At 45.7% G+C, this 24,846-nt stretch overlaps 1 protein-coding gene across 1 annotated transcript in view; it reads left to right on the top strand.

The window, feature by feature from the left end:
* The window catches only part of NUP160 (nucleoporin 160), a 1,937,143-nt gene that overhangs the window by 1,297,404 nt on the left and 614,893 nt on the right, over positions 1 to 24,846 (top strand). Inside the window, exons 26-27 of the mRNA XM_069623088.1 lie at positions 2,645 to 2,741; positions 2,826 to 2,931. Coding sequence (XP_069479189.1) covers positions 2,645 to 2,741; positions 2,826 to 2,931 — 203 coding nt within the window. The remainder of the gene's footprint in view (positions 1 to 2,644; positions 2,742 to 2,825; positions 2,932 to 24,846) is intronic.

The following is a 24,846-nucleotide window of genomic DNA, read 5'->3' as shown; positions in this document are numbered from 1 at the left end:
TGGGTTTACTTTCCCTTAGATCATGGCTTCAATGGAAGTGGCCAACTCTATATATATCGGTTTTAGATGCTCCTAAAAACTCACTTTTTGAGGAAATTACAGATTAATTAAATCAGGGAAAAAATCTATTCTTGACTAAGTTCAAGCAAAGATGCTTGGAAATCTTAGAGAGTGTGGATTGTGATTCGACCCTATTGCTCCAAAATCCAGAAAGAGTAAAACGAAAGATGAAACAAAGAGACTGGATTGATACGATTGACAGCATGAAGAGGACAAAAAGATCTGCTTTGTTTTCTTTGGTCGATAAGCCCCTCTCTGTGGCTCCCACTTATCTAAAAATAACCCCTGACCTGAGTTTTGAATCATCTCTTCTTAGATTTCGTTTAAATCTACTTCCTAATCAAGAGATTTTTGCCTCTAGAGATAAGAGAAAATTGATCCATACCGTGATAAGTGTTCAATCATGGTCTCTCAGTCGCTAAAGCATCTACTATCTAGCTGCCAGGGTACTTGGAATATGAGGGTCAGAAGATTTAGCAGGTTTGTCCATCACCCATCCTGGCTTGATTCTGATGCGTTCTGGGGGCGATTATCCTCCTGCCATGAATCTGCTCTCTATGGAACTTGTTAGAGCTCTAAGAGAAATTTAATTTAATCAGTGATTCAGTTCGCTTACACAGGAATTAAGATCCTAGTAACTAGTGTCATTCTGGCCAATCTTACTATGGAGGGTCCTTAATGGATTTTGGACAAGAATGTTATTTAAAATTTTAAATTTTATATTTTGTATTGCTCTAAATGTGTTAAGTCAAATGTTGGCTATTGCACAATAAAAAAAAAATAGATGGTTTGTACTGGTTCTGTTCACAATTTAAGACTAGTAAAGTCAATGTTGACTTTACGTGCCCTGGGATACAGTAGTCAGTCACAGGGTATGGAGTCTATGTTTGGGGGCCACTATGACACCCCTGTGTTACTGCACTGAGGGTGCTGTGTAACACACTTACCAAAAACACATGAAGCCCTATGGAGTAAAAGACCCCATAGCCCATAAAACACATTACAAAGTCAAAGGACATTTTCAAATCATGCCTAAGAGTGGGAGAAAGAGTCTCACTCTTAGCAGGAGAAAAAATTAAACCCCAAAAATCCAGCAAAGCTGCTGGGGGACTCACTAGGTTTGGGAAATTAGCCTGCACAGAGAATCCTCCCTAACAATGAATGCCTGTTGCCGCCTGACGGGGTGACTCCCATTGCGATCAGTCTTCTTCGCACCCTAGAAGTGTCCTGCTCCGCAGATGTTTTTCTTTTCTTTGTTTGATGTTCTGCTGGAAGGTGTCCGAAACTGATTCCTAGGCACTGCAACCAAGCAAAACTAAACCCTGAGTCTGAGAGTGACCTCCGCATGTGTGACCCCTGGACATTCCAGACCAAGCACAAAAGACATGTGATAACGAATAAAAAAAGAAAAACGCATTAAATGGTGAATAAAAAAAGAACACATTTGTTTTCTTTTATTTGGGGGGGGCGAGGGGGCTTCCCCACCAAACCCCCAGTTTCCCCATGCTTTTATCACCATGAACCACCACCTGCACTTTTTAACCCCTTGCCCCAACATATTTATTTTTCGGTTATTTTTTGTTCTTATTGCTTTCTTTTTGATTTTTTTCATTATAATCATTGCATACCCAAAAGACTGTGTTCTCAATGTATTCTGGAACCTCAGCAGTGGTCACTGGAGAAATCAGTCAGGGGGTAAGCTAACAGAACTGTTCCTTCCTCCCCTGTTCTCCATAGGTGTAAACTCTGTCCCTAAACTACTTTCCTGACTTTGGTCGGTGAAGGCCTATTCAAGAATCCCTTCCTAGGATTGTCCTAGTGACTGGGAATTAGCCAATTTACTTATCTGACCTTTACTTAGCTTTTTGACTTTTGTATCATAACCACCGACATCGTCCAATCTCTACCTACCTGAAAATTATAATTTAGGAACTGATGATGCACAGGACTGCAAGCCATATTAGGGTTCGAATCATGAAGTGTTAAAATGGCAACAAAATAGGTCCCCTAAGCGTCTTTACTGAATTCATGTTTATAAGTACTTGCCTTTGTTTCATTCGTTATTGAAGTATATGCTTTCTAAACTACTCATAATAGTGAATGTGTATATATGTTGTATAGTAGTGTGTGACAATATTTGACTAGAGGTTTTACTTGCTTAATGTGTATTTTAAAGGCCTTATAAATAATTGTATATTTTTGTACTTCTCTGTCTAACTTGAATTATTGGTGGTGTTCGGTGTGGACTCATTGTAACCCTAGACCACTCTCACAGCACTCCAGAGACTAAGCCTTGCCGTACTGTTACCTTACCTTGATTGGGGTTGGCTAGTCCTCATTGTCTCACTGTACACCATAATAGTTGGGACTCTCAAAATCCAACAGCAGTATTGATTTTTGGAAATCCATCTAAGCAGCAGGAATGGCTCTCACATTAAAGAGGCACTTATTTTTGTGTCCTTGTGTTTATGGACGTCTGGTTTGCACTGTCCTTTGTTTGTGTGTTAGAGGGGTTTGATGGGGTGTTCCATTGACTGAATACCTTTACCCTTTATGAATTAATGTACTTTATTTGTATTTCTAGGCAGCTGGATTGCTTGCGGCAGTTGGTGGTGGTTCTGTGTGAGCGCTCACAATTGCAGGATCTTGTGGAGTTTCCTTTTCTGAACCTACATAATGAGGTAATGAGGGTTCTAGTGGGATCTGGCTCAATCCCAGAAACCTTTAGTGTGAAAGGTCTGAATCTGATTGGTTTCTTGTCTCAGGTGGTTGGAATAATTGAAGTCAGAGCTCGAGCAGCGGACCTCATGACGCACAATTACTATGAGCTGCTGTATGCATTCCATATCTACAGACACAACTATCGCAAAGGTCAGTCTGAGCTCTGGTTATCCTTAATGTGCGTACATGGGGCAGGGGTGGGGGGCTTGTGCTTTCAGGCTTTTCTTGAATATATACCGTCTGTTGTCTATGGGTCAGCCTTGGCCAACCACAGAAGGAGCTGGATGGCTTTAATGGTTGCACTATGTTAAGATGGATGCGTCGTGCAGATCATTCCTCTAGCCATCTTGGTGGTGTTTACGTCTTGCCATGCCACAGGAGTGTTTCCCTGCTTCGATTTAGTGCCCTGTGCCAAGAAATCCATGGAGAGCCAGCAAGCTCGTTTGACCCCACACGGGGCAGTGATTGTGCCCACAGAATGAAGGGCTCTGAGCAGGGATTTAAGTGGGCCGGGGACAGCTGGGTCCAGTCACGGCAGTCTCCAAAAAGTCTATCGAGCTGGGACTCTGCTGGTACTCCCGCTACTCCGCAATGCAATCCATTTTGTTTTAATGTATTTTTTTAATTTCCCACTCTTCTGCCGGGATTAGACCTCGAGCTGTACCCCTTATGAGGGAGTGTCATATCCACTGCGCTATGTGGTAGTTGTTGAACTGCCTTTGTTTCATTCAATAGACTGCTTGACACATAACCTATTCTCCAGCATGGGGTACGCATGGATTTACATGCTCGTGAATATTCCTCGTCGTCGGGCTGGGAATCCTCGGAAAAGAAAAAATCTGTTTCCCTTCTGAACTGTCTTTCTCCTAACAACCAATCACCGGTCTCTGGGTCACACTGCCCCCATCCAATGACTGTCTTCTACCTAAGCCCCTCCTCTGGCAGCTATCATCAGATTTTTACTGCACGTTCAAGTGTTGGGAATCCTCGTGCTATAGTTTTACTCGGTATCTGGCCATTCCATCGAATGGCAAACCATCTAACACCAAACCATCAAATTTTATCCATCGAAATACCATTCTGTAGCATAACATTTGATGGATCCATCGAAATGTAATTTTAAGATTAGGGGTTAGATTAGGGTTAGGGGGTTAGGGTTGGAGGTTAGGTTAGGGTTGGGGCTAGGGTTAGTTTAAGGGTTACGTTAGGGTTAGGGCTGGGGGTAGCTGAAGGGTTACACTAGGGTTGGTTGGGGTTAGATTAAGGGTTACATTAGGGTTGGGGGTTAGGGCCAGGGTTAGATTAAGGGTTACATTAGGGTTGGGGCTAGGATTAGATTAAGGGTTACATTAGGGTTTGGGTTGGGGGGTGCAGGTTTTAGAGGGGGGGGGGTTGGCCCCCAATATACAAACAAAAATTAAAACGTTTCAAGGATCTGGCCAGTGCTGATATTTCAGCACTGAACAGTTCCATGTAACGTTTTAAAGTTACAGCAAAAGCATTGAAATGCTAGCTTTTACATGTAAAAGTGCATTTCCATTGAAACCAGTCAATTTATATTTTCGATGGACTGGTTTCGATGGAAAGGCACTTTTACATGTAAAAGCTAGCCTGTTGATGCTTTGGCATTAGATGCTTTGTATTAGATGGTTTGGTTTGTTGACCCTTTTGTTTTTGATGCAATCACTATAAACCGTTTTTACTCTATTTTTTCCGTCAATGGGGACCCGTTTACAGATTCTTCAGTGCTCCTCAAGGGTGGATTTTCGTTGAGTTTCTTCTTGGAGGATTCCAGAAGCTTCTTCGAGGCCTACACCGCGTGGATATGGCAGAGGCGAAGGACTCGGCGCCTCTCCAAGGTTTACCCCGGCTGCAACCTACAGAACGTCTTTTCGGACGATGGACCATCCCGTATCCAGCACCTTGGTCCACAAGCCAGCGCTCAAGTTCTTCAAAGAAGAGGAAGTCGGACCATCCTAGTAAGCTTTTGGAGAAGACCCAAGCCGGACTGACTGAGAAGGCCAAGGGGGAGCGGGGTCACGATCCTCCCCCCTAAGGAGTAGCCTGCGGATGCGGTCAAGACCGTGAAGACCCAGGTGAATCAGACAAAGGCCCACACTTCCATCGAAGAAGTGGCAGCGTCCCTCGCAAAGGTCGCTGTGGCTGATTTGCGGGACACGGCCCCAAAGATGAGGGTATCCCTGCCTGCCAGGAGGGAGTCCTCTTTCCAGCCCATTGAACCATCGGACCAGAGGGTGATGCCCATCATTTCACCAAAACCGTCTCCCCTGGTCGCAGAGAAGGGGGGGCATGGTAGTCCTCCAGGGCACGGACATTTCTTCAGAGGAAGAGCTCAGCAGCCTCCTGGTCCTCCAGGAGGGGAGATGCGTCGAGAGCGACGACGAAGATGACGACTAGGAGACCGACGAGGAGCAACAGGGCGGTGATGATACAACGTATCAGCCTAAGCTGCAAACGGCCGGGCCTCTGTTGCCTCCACCACAGCAGCCACCTGGGGATATCTCGGTGGACATTCTGGCGGCCCTGCATACTCTGTGCTCAGAAATCCGAACGAGGCTGCCTCTTGCACCGGCAGTCCTGCCCGCGGTGCCGAGGCCATCGGAGGAACCACCACCCAAGAGGAGGAGAGTTCACCCCCCCTCTGCCCTGTCATCCCTCGCCTCCCTCTCCCCCACTGAGGGATGACACGGAACCGGACACAGTGACGACGGGGACGGACGACGACGGCGGCCTGGATGATCTCCTGTCTCCGCCGGCCAGATCCTCACCGCCCAACTAGATTAGCTCGTTCCATGCCATGGTCTCGAGGGCCTTGGAGCTGTTCAAGCTTGTCCCGGAGGAAAAGAAGAAAGAGGGTTACCTTTACCAGCGCCGGGAGGCGAAGAGGAAGACCATACTTTCGATCCTGTTATTGTATGACATTTGGGATGAGGGTTTGTCCCTCATGAAGAAACCTTCTTCGGCTCCGGCGAAGAGGGATCGCTATGAGAAGTAGTACAGAGTGCCGGACTCTGCGCCCAAGTGTTTACGGTCCCAGCTGTCTCCAAACTGTTGATTCAGTGGCAGCCAAGAAGAAGTCTTCAAGCTCATCCTCGTCGGAGGCCTCCCCCCCGGACGGTGAGGGGAAGAAGTTGGATGCCATGGGGCGAAGAGTGATCTCATCGGCGGCGACTACCATCAAGGCCGCCAACGCCCTCGCCATTGTGGCGCGTTGCGACAGGGAAATTTGGTTCAAGATGGCCCCTCCCTCCTGGACTTCCTTCCCAACGACAAGCTGGCTGAGGCGTTGGAGATCCTACAAGAAGGTGAGGTGGCTTCCGACCACGCCATTGCAGTGGTCACGGACATTGCTGACACGGGATTCCGCCAGATGGGCAACAGCGTTTGCCTTCGGCGAGGCTGGCTGATGGCCACACATTTCCGCCAGGATGTTCAGTCGAAGGTGTTGGACCTGCTTTTGGCTTGGAAGGCAGTCGACCACTGGACGAAGGAACCGAAGAAGAACTTGAATAGGACGCCTGCTGCAACTCCTGGACCGTTGGTTTACCCAGTGAAGCCCTGCTGCTGTGCTGAAACTCCGAATTCATATTGACAGAGAAGCCCCTGCAAGGACGACTTCTCCCTTTGAGTTGGTGGGACCAATCTACTCCAAAGTAAGTCGCCCATTTTGGAGCTGGTTGAATTTCCAGAGTTGCTGCTGGAAACCATATAGCCAGGCAGAAGACCAGATTGTGTGCTTTGTTTTTAAGCTGGCCTAGAGCTTCAGGAAGATCCTCCGGACTCTGAGGAAGCAGGACTTGACTGAGCCTGTGCCCCCTCAACAGAGTGCGGGGCCCCAGAAGCAAGGAAAGTCCATCTCTACAGCCAGGAACTGCAGTGTTGCTATTTGCGGTAGACGCGAGGAGCTGAAACACTGAACTGCCACTGAAAGTGGTTTGCCGATTGCAAGTTTTGACCATCCCAGTGCAGGAGTCCCCCCGACATCCTTCCTCTTGTCCCCACGACTGAGGCCCAGGAACAGTGAGAGCTGAACAGGAGTCATCTTCTGCATCTTTACTTCCATTTTAAAGGTACTGTACAAAGTCTAAGAGAACTTACCTCTTGCTGTGGAGTTTCTACTACTCACAAGTCTAATCAGCTCGTGGCCCTACATTTTATTCTTCTTTTCTTCAAAGACTCCTAGGACCTTGTGCAAAGACTTGCCTACCAGAAGTGCTGCATCCTATAGAAGACTTATGCCCATTGACTTTGGCTTAGCCTATTGTATTAAATGACTCTTCCTGGGGGGATCCAAAAGTCTTTGCCTGCTTAAGAATATTTGTGGTCTCTTGTATGTCTTAAATAACCTTTTCCTTTTGACTTCACAATATCGTATTCTAATTGCAGCAGTGATATATTACTGTCCCCAGCACCCTAGCATTTGAAGTCACCTGAGGGTGTAGGTAGTGTCCGTGGGCCATCCCAAAAGGGTATCTACTGATTTAGAGACATTAGGAGTGTATATTTCATGAAGTGTATTTGTGTTAATATTATATTGATCCCTACTATTATATTGCTCCCTTTTGAAGAAGTATAATTCTAACTGATAAATTAATAATTGCTTATCCAAGAAACCTTGAGTGTAAGAGTTTATTTTAATACTTGTAACTGTAGATATTTGTGTAACTCCACTACAGCTCACATTGACCCCTCTTCTACTTGTAACTGTAAATCTCTGTGCAACTCCACTACAGCTGACATTGACCCCTCTTCTACTTGTAACTGTAAATCTCTGTGCAACTCCACTACAGCTCACATTGACACCTCTTGAGATAAGCCTGGCTGCTCAACACGCTACCAAAACTGTGTAGTACAGGCTTATGCCAGGCTTATACCAAAGGTTGGGTTTCCTATACCTGTAGTCAGTTGTTTGTAGTGTTCCCAGAGGGTACTGCATACAAACGTTGCTCAACACTGAGGGCGTTCAACCTACCAGTGCTTTGAAGGCATACCTATGATATATAGAGTGCTAGAGTAACATAACATATAACTTCCTGGAGCATGTATAGCACGCAAGTGCCGATTAGACAATTTGGCTGTGAGGCAGAGTCTGTCCAATTTTGTCTACTACCAGGATGATTAATTGTAGGAGATATCAACTCTGTAGCTCTGCCAGAGGGTGACTAGTGACAAATTTAACCAAGGTCCTGGCGGAAAGTGCAAAGTAAAATTGCATAATGTTGCTTCTAGAAAAGTGGCTAATTAGCAACTTAAATATGTTAACAATGTAAAGGATCATGGTAAAATTGTGGCGTTTCTTAAGCCATGCCAACCGAGCACTCGATATTGCTCCTGCAAAAGGGAAGATTTTGCATTGATACAGGCAGCTGTATCCCTTTTTCCTCCCATTGAGAACTACTCACGTTTAAATATGTGCCTTGATTTGCAGAGTATCCATGGGTCCAGTGAATCAAGAACTAACTTTAATAAAGCCATCTGAAAATAATGTTGGCGCTTCTAACCCCCTTAATCTCTCTTGCACCCCTAACTTAGAACAAATAGCAGAGAGTGTATACGTCTCTTCCCATGCTCCGGAAACTTTTTAGTTCAATATTGTCAACTTCAACCATTGAAGAAACTGTAGCCAACTAATAATTATAAAAGCTCTCTCTTCCCTATGCAACAACATACATAAAGAGTAACGGTACATTGAGGACGGTTTGGTAAAACTAGTAGATGTCATCCTTGCAAATGGGCTTGCGCCTGATCCTGCTCCCGAAATTGTTGGGGGAGTTTTCCTGAAGTCCCACTTGGAGGTAAGACGTTAGTAAGCTTGCCCAGTGATTTGTAGATCCACAACTTCGTATCAGTCTGTACTACTCAGAAACCTTGGTAGAGTGGCAGAGCAGTCAGGCTTATTTTGAGAGGAAGATGTCAGCTGTAGGTAAGCATACTGAACCCAGTTAGTAATGCACATCAAAGAAACACTTGCACGTAAATGTATATTAAAATATAGATGTATTATATTTACACAAGAGTCACTGTTAAATACTTAGCACAATAAACCAACACACACAGGTATACTTTACAATACTTTCATAAGGCTACTTCTTAGTCGGTAGTTGCTGAACATGCACAAGTGTTACAGGAGTTTTGTTAGGTCTACCATACTATTGGTAATAACGCGCACCCACAAAGAAATGCAGTAATTGCATGAAGCCAGCATACACATATAAGATAGTGATTTTTAGGAAGGAAACCAGTTGGCTAGTGTTATCCTAGCAGCGCTTCAGTTTCTAGAGGCGGTTTCACTGCACAGCAAGTCTTTTAAAGTCCAAAACGCAACCCTAACTAAAAGGCAGTTTGGAAAGGCTTAAAGTCTTGAAAAGCAGCAGAAGTCAAATGTTCTTGTGTATACTTTCTAGTCTCTAGGAAAGAAGATAGAAGAAGACTTAACCAACGTTGGAGACACTGGTAAAGGACTTCCTAAAAGGACACAAGCAGCGGCTTGAGTCCGAGGTAAGAGAAGGTTGCCCTGGACACCTCTACATGCACTCCCAACGCTGTGGTGCCACTTTCTCGAACAAGGTAAGCAATACCTTTGTCTCCCCAAACCCCCCCCCCCCCCCCATTAGAACCTTTAGTTTGAAGAAAATGTTTGAACTGGATGCTCTGCGATGTTGCAGCTCTGGACCCGACCTCTGGATTCCTTGGCCTGATGAATGAAGGCAGGCCAATGGACAAGATCTCATCGGTAGTCTCGATGGAAGGCCCTGGGCACTCCTTTCAGCAATTTCTTGGTTCACTCTGCGGTTTTGGTGCCTTTTCTGCAGCACCAACAAAGGAAACGGATCGCCCAGTCAATCTTTTTCGCTTCCTACAGTCCAAGGGTTCCCGCCAAAGGCAAAACGCACAAACTGACGTTCCCCTCCCAGAATGCTAGACGAAATGCTAACAAAGTACAACCATGCTAGTAATAGAGAAAAAAGAAGGGAGGTCACAAGTTGGTACTTGGGTGCCCCTACTGTGCTCTACCAAGGCTATGGACATAGCCTGTGGTACACACATTACACAATAGTTGGTAGAGCAGGTCCACTGCCACCACCCATAACTAGGAGATTGTCTATGTGACTAAAAGGTCACTGGAGCAGAGAGAAGGGGGATACTATGTATACCTTTAGCACTCCATCTAAGGTTACTATAACATTTTGGGAGAGATTCGAAGTATCTCTCTATTCTTAAGAAGAGTATTTACTTGCTTGAGGATATAGAAAAATAATCTGAGGACCCTGAGAGTCCCCAGCAACACTGCCCATAAGCAGCGGTGTGCTGCAATATTAACATACAGATGCCTTTAAGAGCCATGCGGCTGACAGACTCCATAGTATAGGTAGAATACAAAACAAAGAAGAGAGTTCCAAAAGACAGAGCCCTCAAGAATGAAAGAGTGGGAAAAGGCTCCACTCATTCAGGATTTAAAGTTAAAGGTCCAGAAGTCCAGCAAAAAGTGCAGTCGACCACTGGACGAAGGAACCGAAGAAGAACTTGAATAGGACGCCTGCTGCAACTCACTAGGAGAGTGGATGAAGCATAACAATTATAAATCTCCCTAAGTCACCTTCATGTTCTTAGGAATGCATTCAATAACATTCAACAAGAAGAGGTAAGTAGTGATGCAATAGAATGGAATCAAGTCACAGGAATGATACCCTAACTTTATAAGTCCAATCACTATGATGAGTGGGGCCATGTGCCAAAAGTCACAAACCCTCCTCGTAGGAAAGTTGATGTAGGAAGAGTTCTTGTATTTGTGAAATGTTCCAGAGTGGTATTCAACAAAGTTACTGGTAAGTAAAATTATGTTCCTATCTTTCAGGTACAGCTACTTTTATACGCAATGATCAAAAAGCAATGGAAAGGAATAACCAAATTGTATTCTAAGGTTTATTCTAAGGAGAACAGTGGGAGATGAATGCATTGTGATTACTTACCCCCTGACTTTATTTTCACAGATGAGTAGATAAGTCGCCTGGGGGACGGAGGTGGTTTGCTGGAGGTTAGTTTTTCCACTTTTGGTTCCAGTGAGGTGTCCAGGAGCGGCGGGTGCATGGATTCTTCCTTTCTGTTCCAGGAGCAGAGTGCAATCCTTGGTGAGGACAAAATGCAGCAGACACTGATGCAGACCTCTTCCGGACACTTACCAGGCGGGGGCAGGCGAGTTCCAACGACGGCCACTGCACACTGGTGACGACAGTGGCCTTCCAGTCAGGGTTGACGAAAACCTTCCAGAGGAGGAGGCCTTGAAGCTCAGAGGCTGAAATTTTACAGGAAGGTGACTTGCACCACAAGCTGGCAGGTACTTAAGTGCAGAACAGCATCAGTTGTAGCAAGGTATCCCAATGTAGAACTGGTCAGTCCAATGGGTGGTCCAGGGACATTTCCCAAGGACTTGGGCAGCTGGATCTGGGGAACGCATCGAGACTGGTTGGTCCTACCACTCCAAGGGTTGAAGCACTGCTCAGGGCCTTAGCAGATTAGGTAGTCCAGAAGGTATTCATCAGGTCAAACTTATAAAGTGATGCAGGACCTCTTTGCGAGTCTTCCACAGATCTTTAGTCGTCTGCTCTTCTACATAGGATACTTGGCTCCATCACTGATCTGAAGAAGTGGCTGCAGGAGTCCTCTTCTTATCCCAGACATTGCCTGGAAGCAAGTCCAAACTCACTGATGGTAAGGATCTGCATCATTTAAACAGCTATCGGTGGTTCAATCAGGGACCACTGCGGATTCCACTCCTGCTACACACCTAGACTGACACCATGGATGTGGATTTGGACCAGCCAGTTCCGCCACCTTACCGCACGCACGCACACACACACACACACCCGGGCCCCCCCCCCCCCCCCCCCGCGCGCCAGGCAAGTGCATGACTTTATATGGGATTGCCTGACCTGGCAAGGCACAAAGGTGGCCAAACAGAATCTTGTGACGTGGCAAGGCACTAGCCATGTTCAGTAGCCATACGCGATAAACGAGAATGTGCGCACTAGAAATAATGCAAAAACTGTAAAGATAGATTTGCTGCCACCCGCTTGTCTTTAGGGACATATAAAAATAACCAAAAGACTATGTTGATACAAAAGTATCCGCACTGCATTGTAAGATGCTGTGTGCACTGTACAAAAGTAAGAAAAGTTTCAGAGTACTGATAGTCTGAGGGACTGTTCGATTTCCCCATAGCAAAATGAGCAAAAGGCCAGAGGAGTGCAGCTGGGGGCTTCAGTTCCCTATAGAATGTCAGGACCGTTTCAAAAACTGTAAGGGAATATTTTAATTTCTATGCTAAATCTTCTTCACCTGTTAGATCCCTAGAACTTTTTGCTGGACTTGCTGATTATTTGTCCATGTTCCTGAGTGAGTGGGAATCTTTTCCCCACTCACCCTTTCTTTTTACGTCTGTTACAGGCTCGTCCTGCTCCCCCACAACACTTCATGAACTCACAGAAGACCAGAAGTAGAGAGAAATGGTCTGTAATATAAAACACATCGGTGCATGGGAGGGCTGCTTACTGCGCTACCCCACACCACCCCACCCCGAGGCCTGACCTACCATTATATACAGACAGAGTGGCTAAATCCATTCTCCACCCATAAAATCGCTTGTATAATATCAAACGGGTCCATTCTGGAGAAAAGGAACGAGTATAGCTTGCAGTTACGAATTGCACTGTTATATCGACGAGGCAGCCTCTGGCCTTGATTTAGATCCAGCAGTGTAGTGTCAGCTGTATACTTTCAGGAGGAGCTCATGAACTTGCCCAAGCATCAGCCTAAGGCATCACACATTCCACAACTCGGCGACCTCGCTTCGCACAGGTGTTCTGCTGCAGGCCAGTCTCATTGCATTCAATGTGCCTCAAAGAAACCAAAAGGAAATGCAGTATCGTAGTTGGTAAAAGGCCTGATTTCTTTATTTTTTTCATCTATCTATGAACCAATATAATCGTTGTCTGAAGCTTTGCACTAATTCTACATAATGCACACGTCAATAAAGCTATTCTGATATATACATACTCAATAAGGAAGCAATACAATAAAGAAACATCATCAAAACAAGACAACTAATTTGTCCTAACTCATCTAAAGCCATTCATGCACTGCACTGCATCATCATCATCACCACCACCAGCCATTATACAAGGTGCAAAAACAGTCATAACTACATGTCCCTCCCTTTCTAGCTCTGAGCATCTCTGTCTTTACCGTAGATTTCTTCAAATACTATTTCACCTAATGAGACTTCACCAAATCCATTTCACAGAAAACGGTAGGGGGAATAGTATGTGTAATGCATAATAGGTGGGGTGCGGAGTTGGGGTATAAGTTAGGGTAGGGAGGAGTGAGGTTGAGGCTGCGGGTCGTCACCCCCCCACCCCCCATTTAAAAAAGTAGACAAATTAAAAAGTAGATTTCGTTTATCGGTTAAATGGATTCGGTGAAATATTTTTGAAGGAATCACATTCATCCCATCCCTGTCACTCGTGTGCACTGTCCAAGTTAATTTTTGTCTTACTTTCCAGTACATGGTCAGCCTCTAATGCCTCCCAGTCCCTAGGTCCACCCACAGTCAGTGCCAGCAACAACTTCAGTGCTTGGCATATTTCTCACAAATAGCATCTTGCATTGTGTTAGTTAAGATTTTCATAAATGGGAATAATCTTCCAAACCTCTGTCAACCCTAAAACATTAGCTTGAACTTCGTCATTCTTTTTCCTTATCCCTAAGTGAGTGGGAATCTTTTTCCCCCCTCTCACCTAGTCTTTTACTCTTTTTTCTTTCTTTTATTTTTTATTTATTATTTTTTGATGGGTGGCCTTTTTATGTCTCTCCACAGTGTGCGATTATAGTTTCTTATAACTCTTGGGCTTAGGCTGGGCTGCCCCTTTGAGCTTCCCTTTGTAATTCCTCTTTAATGTACTTGGGTGAACTACTGTTCCCAAGGGTTAAAGAACTACGTTTCCCAAGGGGCTAAGTGGGATTTATATCCCCTTTACATTTTATATAGTGAGCCAGCACAGCCCACCTTATGTGGAGAGCTGGGGAGGTGCAATGTATCCCCTTGGTAACATTTACGTTACAATTGCAAGTTTACTTTTATGACTTTTCGTCCTTATTACTCACAGGCTGTCAAATCAGCCACGGTAATGTACAGGAGGGCCAACATTCTGCTAGAATGGTGGGATCCTTCTTTCATTTCATTTGCTTGTTGTTTGTTTTGTAGGTGGTCTTCTGCCATTCTGGGTGGGAAACACCTCGGTTGATGTTTTATCTTTGGCGGGAATCCTTTATCTTCCCCGCTGAGGCTGCAGTGTCTGAGAAGGCAGGAAGCGAGGGAGGAGTCCAAAACTCTGCAGCCCTTTCTTTTACCTTGCCTGAAAGGAACCAGTTTCTACTGGGGATCTGGCTGTCGCGATTGGACAGCCAGGCAGCCCCTTTCTGTAAACTGCAGGGAGATTTTGCAGAAGTTGTGCTGTTGTTCCTGATAAAATAATTTGATCGTGGAAGCTGGTGGCAAGTCGGCCACTGGAACCAAATCCGAAGAGGAAGAGGAAGAGGAAGATGAAGAAAAGACGGCTGTAACGATTTCCATCAACCTGATAGCCTGATGCAACCCTTCCCTCCAAGCGAACTGGGGGTCCCTAATGCGACGGCATCTACCCAGAGGCTGGTGAGATCCGCTAGTCTCAAGAAGACCTGCAAAATAGCCATCCTTCGACATGCTGTGACCTTGCTGGGCTGCAAAACGCCAATACCAGGGACCTCAAGCCTGAGTGCAGGGCAACGTCTTCCGAAGTCTGATTTTTGTCTCAAACTTTGGGGCGACTCCTGCTGCACCTCCAGACACACATATCGAATCCCTGTAGTCCCTTCACCAGAGTGCAGGACCGAGAGGGTGTAGAGAATCTGACCAGCGATTTTTGTTCATCAGGTAACTGTAAAGGGGAGCCAAATCCACAGAGCCGTAAGAAGCTGCAAGGAATCCTTTGTTGGAAGCCTCCCCGTCGATGACTGCCGCCAGTTTTCCTTCAGTGTCCTTGTCTTCAGTCTCCAGACCAAGAACCCAAGGACCGGATCCTGTGCTGCTGATCCTGAAGGCATCTACCCAGAAGCTCTTGTTTTCTGCTTGGTACTGTGTGGGCTTGGTAATACTTGGTCTTGTGTGAATAATGTGAGGCTGAGTTGGTGATTAGTGTGGTTGGGAGTTTGCCCATACCATTCACCCAGGCCTAATGCTGGAACACATATAGGCAGCATTCTATGAAGTCCTTGTACACTTTTAACTAACTCTGAAGCTAATCCTTACTTATTGAAAAATATATCCTCTGGAACGCTGCCTTCCCTGTACCTGAACCCTATCCTATCCTGTCCTGTACTGCCTTCAGCTGGCTCCTAGACCACAAAGGTCCCGCTTCTGCCTCTGAGAAAACTCATGCTATAGATTAGGGAAGGACTTTGATGTCTTGAAATTGTAACAACTGTAAAAGTACTTGTAAATAAGGCTTCCAGTTTTCCATTTTTACTGATTTGTACACACAGACGAGAATCAATCTGCTTTCTGCCTGTGTTTATTTATAAAAATGGAAAAAGACGGAAAACGGGTCTTTTTGTCCAGTAATCTATGATGTCACTCGTACATCCAGGCCAATCACATTGCAGATTGGCATGAGAGTGTAATTATGTAAAAATAGCTAAAGTTCTTTAAATTGCTGACAGCATACATCATAAGGCAGCAGAAGTCACAGGAGCAACTGCTTGTTATGGAATAAAAATTAGCTAGCCTTTCTTTGATATATGGCTGCATGTGTGCTTTAGAAATGTATTTTTTTATTAGATTAAATGTAGAAAAATACTGGTTTGCAAATTATCGTTTTATATGGCAAAGAATAAATGTGGATACATACAGAACAAAGGCCCAAATATAAATATGGATAAATACAGACTGAAATGGCAGAAAAATGAATATAAAACCTGAAGCCTTACTTATAAATGAGATGCTGTAGTAACTGTATCTCTACAATAGAATAAGTTACAAAGTGTCTAAAAGTTAAAACTTATCTTTAAGTTGCTTGTTGCTACTTTAAAAAGTTTAAAGTTATTACTAGCTTTGAATTGTGCTTCACACTTCTAAAAAGTGATAGTTGGTAGTGTGTTCTCCTTTCTAAAGTAAATGAGCGTAAAAGCCTTCCAATAGGATTTACCCACTTTTCTAAATGTGTGCTATTGTATTTTGTTTTCCCTGATCTGCATTAATGCATTTTAAAAAACAGTTTTGTTTGGTAATACTTGTACTTGAGTTGCTTGTAGCCCCTCCTAAAAGTATGAGGTTCCTTACTTACCTTGAAATACATTGTGTCCTTCTTAGTGTTTCATTGGGATATGCTTTCCCTGGACTGCTTTAGGCCACTTTTACAATAATCATAAAGTTCCTACTTGCCTTACAACTCTATATATTACACTTCTGAAAAGTATCCTTGGTTGAACTATCTATTCCTATATTAGAAATAGGATAAGAAGTTTAAATCATAATAGGTTACTTACTGACCTTGAATAGCTGCTGCTCTTTAACCGTTAGGTTGTTGAATTAATTCAAATAAGTACTCTTACTTGCCTGACTGAAGTCACTCCGTGTGTGATTAGAAGAGTATATGGCAAATTACTCATCTGTTGGGTTGTGTTTTCACTGAATTGCTTCTAGGCACTTCTAAAATAGTTTCACTAGGTTCTTACTTGTCTTATCCATGAATAGTCTAAGAAAGTATTCAAGTTATGTCACGCCCTCTGAACTGTGGTCTAAAAAGTAACATTGTTGTGTAACTGAATCCATTCTTGTTATACAGGTTGCAAAATAGACTTGTTTCAAGACTGGCCTAATTGTGTCTAAACTGAATAAGTGTATATTGGGACCAATAGGGCCTACTAACATTGAATTAACTATTGTATTCTAAATATACCCGTTAACCTTGTTGACACTAACAAGTCGGAGACCAAGGATATAAATGTAGAGATGGGTTTATTATACTTTTCTCCAAGTTGCAATTAACTGCATTGTAAAGTCTTCTGTATCGCTCTATACACACACACACACACCCACACCAAAACAGTCAATGCTTGTCCCTTTAAATCCACAATCCACCTGTGATTGGTTGGTGGTCTAGGAAGTTCACACCCCTGATGTAAGGGGAAAAAGGGCTGTCTGTCCCAGTTTTGCATTTTCAGGACAGAGGTATGGTTTGGGGATTTCTCTGGCTAGGTAAGATTGTGTTTGTTGATTTCACCCCTTCTCTGCCTAGTGTTGGTTTTTCCAGCTGCTCCTTCCTGACGCAGTGTAGCTTTTGAGGCTTGTCGCCCCAGTTTCTTGCGCAAGGTTTCCCCTTCTGTCGGCAACATTACAGGCGAGCCGCGCTCCCTGTGTGAGTTGCCCCAGTTTGCCGGCCTGCAATGTTACAGGGAAACCGCCCGGTGGAGGGACTGCCCTTTCTCGAGGCAGCTTCTTGCCATTGCTGTTGCAACTCCTCTGTGAAACTAGAGGCGTTTTCAATGGATCCCGGCTTATACCAGCGATGCATCTCGTTCCTTGACAAGCCACCTCCTTTGTAGTCTGCCGTTAGGAGACAAGGTTTTCCTTGCCCCAACACAGTCTCTCTCGTTGGCCATGATCCAGATACAATTTCTCTCTCGCAGTGCAGTGCCACCACCATGAGCCCCGGTGTCTGGTCACCTGGTGGTGTTCATGTTGACCTTTCCGCCGGCGTCCTGTTTAGATGTGTCACAGTACCTAACCTGGTTTTACTCCCCAAGATCAGCTGAATGCCATTCTGAATATGTTATAGGTTTGACTCGCGTTAACAGCTTATTTTTATCCAAATAAGGTTATATTTGGTTTGTATGCCATAAGTATTGAGTTGATTTTTAGAATTGTCTTTAGTTGACATGTTACAGTACTTAACTTACCCAAAATGTATATTAGCCTGCTTGTATTTAAATAAATCCCTTCATTTCACTTTTTGTTTTTTTACAATGCATAGTGTTTCAGCGTTTTCTTGTATGCTACAATTTCTTTGTACCGATCTACAGCCCTTTCTCCCTAAAATAATCCTAGCTGCTCTGTCTCCTGTTCTCCGGTGAGAACAGCCTTATACTAAGAGTGGAATTTTGGACTGTTTCCGATATGGTTTTATGAAGTCCTTAGTTGGACTAAGAAAAACAGTTCCTAACACATGGTGAATACCTGGTCGCTGACTACTCTCTCAATCGCAGGCCATGGAGAACAAACGACAGCCAGTCGTCCCACTGTGTGCCTTTCACATCCATCTGCTTGAACAGCTCATAATTTGGCGTATCCTCTTTCTGTATTTTCTTCCGAGTCACACAATTGTCCATGTGTTTTTGCCAGCCCTCTTTGGCCGTGGGCCACCAGGCCATCTCTGCCGGGCACTGATACCCATTGTCTTGCTCTTTCTCCACATTCATGTATGGCATCATTTGTTCATCCTCCCCCCCTTGCCGGTCCGCCAGGAGCCACTTGCATTTCCTTTGGCCTTCCCCCCCCCCCCCTTTTTGTAGGATAATCTTTGTCGCTTCAAGCTGTGGGCCCTTTGCCGCATGCCACTCCTTATCTTCTATGGATGCCATTGTCTGTGGGTCTTTGTTGGGTGTCATTTGCCACTCTCGCTCAGATGGAGTTGTCTTCTTTCTTCTGTGAGCCAAAACCACCAATTGTAATTCACCATGCAGTGCTGTTTTCCCCCAAACACTATCGAATCATGCTGTCACTGACCACCTTCTTTATATGTGGGCCAGTCAGTGGGCTTCTATGGGCCACATGTCTTGAAAACGTTATGTTGTTTTTTGGCAGTCTTTGACATGCATTCATGTGGTTCACCTGACACCATTCCACCAGCATTTTGTTCGTTCACTGCACCATCTAAGGCGCACACTACACAATCACCCATCCTTCCAAAATCCACTTTATTTCTTTCCCTTCTGTCCGGACCTCGTTTGTGTGTCAGAATTGGGGTGGTAATCTTAGTAGCAGCCGTCACCACAGCCTTTGGGACTTTCTGCAACCTCCCTCTCTACCTGCAGGCACCTATTTGCCAAATCTGTCATTGCACCACTTTTTTCCAGAATGTCCTCCTACCGCTCTGTTGCACACAGTTGCCTCCCCATTACCAAGCCAATCTGTGTATCCCCTCCTCCCCCCCTTTCTCTGTAATACCTACAGCCGACGCCACAGCTTTCTGCATCACTGACCCCGATCCGCGCTGGTGCTAGCACCTCACAATCCTTCCCCTCTGTGTGTTTTCCCTCCGCCCACTCCTTGCACTCCCTCACCACCATTGCTTTTCTCACGGTCAGCCATGCGTCATCAGCTGCATTCAGAATGTACGCCCACCCCTGGACGAACCTTAAATATTCCTCCACTTCCACCACCCTCATTATGTTGTCTGGCAACAGCCACCATATTCTGGCCTTCATGAAAGTTAGTGTAAGCATGTCTGCAAAATCAGATGGTCTCTGATACCTCCCAATCTTCATCGCCTTTGTGATATCTTTGATCTTAGCTTGTAATTATGCATTATCTCCCCTGTCCCTTCCCTGTGGTAACCTTTGCAACTGTGGTTCCTGGGTGACCCCTACCTCCTTATTCTTTTGTACCTACTCAGGGACCACATACAAATTGTCCACCATGCTCTCAACCTCTCCAGCACTGCCCTCAATACCAATTGATATGACAGGTCTGCTCCCGCTTGGTCAGTGGACCGGTGTCAGCCATATTGTTACTAATCTGTAACTAATATCAGCCCTACCGCACGTTAATTCAGGCTTCTGATGTCACACTCCTACCCTGTGCCCTCTACAGCATCGACCCTAAACTGTCTATCAAACGACTGGCGCTCTGACTTTATCACAGATGCCTATGAATGCTCTGACCCGATTTCAGTCCTGTAGTTGCCCTTGCAACTCTGTACTGTGCCACTCTGATGCATTGTATATGTATTATTCCTAGAGTCTCAGAAGACTCCAGAGTCCCCAAGTCCAGCGCGCAACAGGTATAGCGAAAAACCTTTTTTTATTTTGTACTTACTGTTACACCAGATATATCTGTTTGTGTACCTGTAAGGGAGCTGTATCATGTTTATGCTTCATCCCCTCCCTTAGTGAGACCCCCCCAGCATTGTTTGCTGGACTTCTGGACGTTTTTCTTTAATCCTGAATGAGTTGAGCATATTTCCCCTCATTCATTCTTATGGGCTCTGTCTTTTGGAACTCTGTTCTTTGTGTTTTACAGTCCTATGGAGTCTAGTTTCCTCCATATCTCTTGGAAGGCATCTGTATTTTACTTTTGCAGCAGATGGCTCTTTATGGGCAGTGTTGCTGGGAACCCTTTCGGTTTTTCTTTGAGACTTCTTTTCTGTATCCTAGAGTAACTAGAGTTCTTAAGGATAGAGGGAGACTTAGTATCTCCCCTAAAACTTTATAGTCTGAAGGATTGGCACACACACACACCACCTTATGGGGAGTGCCATGGAGATACTTAGTATCCCTCTTCTCTCTGCTCCTGTGATTTTTGTTTTTTTAAATCACATAGACAACCTTCTAGTCATGGCTGGTGGCAGTGGACGTGGTCTACCAACTATTGTGTGCATTTCCTACTGCAGGCGATGTTCATAGGCCTGGTTATGCACAATAGTGTCACCCAAGTGCTAACTTGGTGGCGCCTTTCTTTTTTTTGCGATTACTAGCGTGGTTGTCCTCTGTCGGCCCTTCTACCATCCTGAGAGGGGGAGACCTGTGTGTTTTTTGCCTTTGGCAGGAACCCTTGGGTGTCCACGCCTAGGCTCCAGTCTCTCTCGGCAGACAGGAATTGGGCGACAAGTTTTTCACTCCCCTGCCCTTTATCTGGCTGAGTGGAACCAGCTCCTACTGGGGGTCTGGCTGTCCCGATTGGACAGCCACCTGCCCCTTTCTGTAAATTGCTGAGAGAGATTGCAGAGGAGTGATCAATTTGTTATTTATTATACACCTATACACAAGCGTTTCAAGGCGCAACAAGGCAAAAGAGGGTTAACACAGGGAGGTAAAGACAACAATCTTACTAGTCCTTGAGTCATTGAGATTGTGCAAGTCCACAAAGAAGTAGTGCAGGGGAGAGGGTACAGGAAGAAGTGCACCCGGAGCCCTGAATTAAATGCTGGGAGGCTGGAACTGCAAGGGGCAATCCCAGCACGGTAGTGCAAGGGTTAGCCAGGAGGCAGTGCATGTAGGGCCAGGCGACAAGTGCCAGTGGACTGGTCGGGGCCGGGGGTGTATGGTGTCCTGTAAGACTCAGAGGACAACCAGGCAGCCCGAACTTAAGGAGGTCTGGCTCTAGGCAGAGAGGGGTAGGGATGCCATTCCAGAGGGAGGCAACTGCATAGGAGAGTTCTAGCCCCCACATCTCTGCTTGGAGAAGCGTCTCACCTGCAGAGAGTTAGGTTGATGAGCGAAGAGCCCTAGGAGAAAGGTACTTGGGAAGAGAGAGTTGGAGGTAGTGAGGGTCACTGCCCCAAAAAGCCTTGTGGGCGATGCAGAGGGTCTTAAACTTGATCCTTGCAGCCACTGGGAGCCAGTGGAGGGGTGCTTGGGCTTGAGGCAAAGAATAAGTCTTGCAGTCCTTTTCTGGATGATTTAAAGAGGGAAAAGAGTAGAGGTAGTCAGATTGAGAAATAGGCTTTTGCAGTACACCAGAAAATGATTTGGAGTGTACTTAAATTGCGCAGAAGGACCTAAATTGTAGTGATTAATAATTGAATTTACAATTCGGAATCCTTAACAACATCAAAAAATATATACATAGATGAAGCCATTGGATTTGTGTAAGTGATTTAATCCAAGCACAGCCGACACCCATTTTTCGACCACCAGGTCGTTATCAAGGCAGTCTAGTATTTCTGGGCAAAATCCCCTGGTGGATTGGATATGCAAAGTAGATACTGCACTGCAAAAAGGGTTCCTCAGTCAAAGAAACCCCTGTGGTAGGTCATCTGATTTCTTGGCTTGAGTGCCTGAGTAGAGATCTGTAGTTGGGCGCAGTGGCCAGTCTGTCTCATTCAATCTTCCATTAGAAAAAGAGGTGTCAATACCTTGGATTCGTATTAATGGGATAAATACCAAGCGGTTGCCAGCAGTGAGCTCACTGCTGGCAACCGCTTGGGATTTATCCCATTAATACAAACCCTTTTTGCAGCGCAGTATCTACTTTGCATATCCAATCCACCAGGGGTTTTTGCCCAGAAATACTAGACTGCCTTGATAACGACCTGGTGGTCGAAACAAGTGGCGGCTGTGCTTGGATTAAATCACTTACACACACATCCAATGGCTTAATCTATGTATATATTTTTTGATGTTAAGGATTCCGAATTGTAAATTCAAGTATTAATCACTGTAATTTAGGTCCATCTGTGCAATTTAAATACACTCCTTTTCTGTATATCACCTTGGAGGTTTCAAGGGGAACCTTCTGTGTACTTTCTGCTGCATTTAGACAAGACCTCAGGATGTTAAGCGCACCACGCACAGTTATCCCCCCATTTTTGTAATTTGCAGTAGACCAGTCTAGAGCGAACCAGAGCTCTACAGACAATGAGCTTCTGGGGGAAGGTGAGAAAAGGGAGAATGCCTTTGAGGTTTTTCACCTCACCAGAGGTTGAAGGCAGAGGGCCCAATGAGGGTTGCCAGAGGGGAGAGGAGGAAAGCGGGAGCAGGGGCCCCAATTGTAAGGATCTTAATCTTGCTGGCGTTGGCAGGGATCGTTAGAGGCGCACCATGACTGAATAGCAGATAGGCAGTCCGGGATAAGCGAGAAGGAGGCTGTGGGTAGCCTTAAAGAGAGCTGCGTGTCATCTGCATAACACGGAAAGTTAGAGGTGAAGGTAGAGATCAGGATAGAGCCCTTAGAGTACTGAGAGTATTAGGCAGGGGGATGCCTGAAGAGATGAGCATCCAAGGTGTGACCGGCAGAGTGAGTCGGACCAGTGGGTCGAATGGAGAGGGAAAGAGGTGCATAGGTTGCAAAAGACCGGAGTCCTCTAGGGAGTTCAGGTGGATGTTGATACCACCCCCCCCCCCCCCCCCAAGTAGAAGCTGGGAGGTGGAGTATAGGAGAGAGGAGGAGAGATCAGTCCATTGTGAAACACTTGTTTATAGGCGCGTTATAAATGCCAAATCATATCATTCAGAGAGGAAGAGGGTGACTGGGCGAGGTGGCATGTAGATGGTGGCCAAGGTCAGAGAGAGGCAAGGAGAGAGAGAGCCTGCATAACAGGCATTCAAAGGAGGAGTAGGTCTGAGTGGAGATGATGGAAGCACAGGGATACAAGCAGGAAAGATCAGGGCCACTCCGCCTCCAGGCCTGTTGGGCTTCGGCTGAGAGGGGATCTTGTAGCCATCAGGGAGGAGTGTGTCAAACCTTGTGAAGGAGCTGGCCTTGAACCATGTTTTGGTAAGAGCAAGAACATCCAGGTCCAGAAGTTCAAGGAGGTGGCAGATGTTGGAGTGCTTGACAGCAAACCGGGAGTTGATGATAGCCACGTGGAGCAGGTTGCCATTTTGGAAAGACTTGAGGGGCTGGGGGTGCATGGGAGAGGAGTCCCCATTGGAAGTGGCAGAGGTGCCAGAGAGGTGAAAGGAGTAGGCGGCAAAGTAGCCAGAGATGTAGTGGATGGCCCAGGGGCCTGAGAGGAGGAAGACAAAGGAGTCCAAGGAGACAGGGATGTAGTGGATTGCAGGGAGCCAGAGCGTTGGAGGGAGGAAGAGGCAGAGTAGCCCGAGAAGTGGTAGAGTGAATAGCAGGAGAAGGAAGGAAGTTGATGAGGCAGGGGAGGTGCCTAACAAATAGGAGAATGGGGCTGAGGGCCCTGGACCATAACAGTGCGGTTTAGATACACATTAATGATTACTCTGGAACGGGGCCATGAGGACCTCCCACCGGGTGCCACCATTAATGGGAGAGGAGGAGGAAGGAAAGAGAGGTGCGACCATATGAAGGGTCCATAGGTTGGGCCGAAGGAACGACAGAGGATGTCAGTGAGAGTTCGTCTGGAAGAGACACTTAGATAGGTGTCAGCAATGGAAAAGCCTGGATTGGAGACCATGGTGTCCTTCTTGAGCATTTTTCTTCCAGACTTGGAGAAAAGAAGGTTAAGAGATAGAAAAGCAGTTAGAAAAGATGGGGTGAAATTGAGAGCACCATACTGGGTAGGATGGAGGGAGGCGAAAGGAGAAGAGAAGGAAAACACTGCACAGATCTACGCCCCCAGAGGGTGTACAAGGAGCGGAGTCGGAAACAGGAGGTGTAACAGAGGGTTCAGCAGCAGAGCACAGACAGATATGAAGCACGGGCAACGACAGGTAGTGCGTGGAGAATGCAATGTGAACCAACTAGGCTCAGCTCAACCAAGAGAGGCCTGGGGGGCGGGGGGGGAAACAGTAGCGATCACACCATAAGAGATGCAAGGCAGAGTGATGGAGGCCAATACATTCACCTAGAGGGGAAAAAAAACGTGGCAACAGAGGAATGCAGAGAAACCGTCATTGAGGCCTAATCAAACACCTAAACTGGGAGAACATGCGGCAGATGCAACCGAAAACAGTGAAACAGCTTGCAACAACAGACAAACCAAAGTACGACTACCTGTGAGCGGGGTCAGCCTAATGAATACACAGAAACAATGCAGGGTGAGATACACATTGAAATGGAGGTAAGCACAAGGTAGGGCAGTTTAGTAGGCTGCAGTAATGGCTGCATCCCGCACCTGTCTTAACTTGCGATCGCCACTGATCCACTGCTGCGCTGCATACTCGCAATTTGCATTCCAACACCTTTGTCGCCATACACCTGAACCACACACCTCTGCAGCCTTGTCCTGCGATGGCTTTGCTGCAGAGGGGCCGATCCTCTGTTCTTAAACATTTGGATGCGTGGATGTAGATGTAACATGTTACATACAGACGGGCAGT

This window comes from Ambystoma mexicanum, chromosome 11 (assembly GCF_040938575.1).
Source record: "Ambystoma mexicanum isolate Mex_15411 chromosome 11, UKY_AmexF1_1, whole genome shotgun sequence".
NCBI classification, from domain to species: domain Eukaryota; kingdom Metazoa; phylum Chordata; class Amphibia; order Caudata; family Ambystomatidae; genus Ambystoma; species Ambystoma mexicanum.
This window is presented reverse-complemented; position numbering and strand designations above follow the sequence as displayed.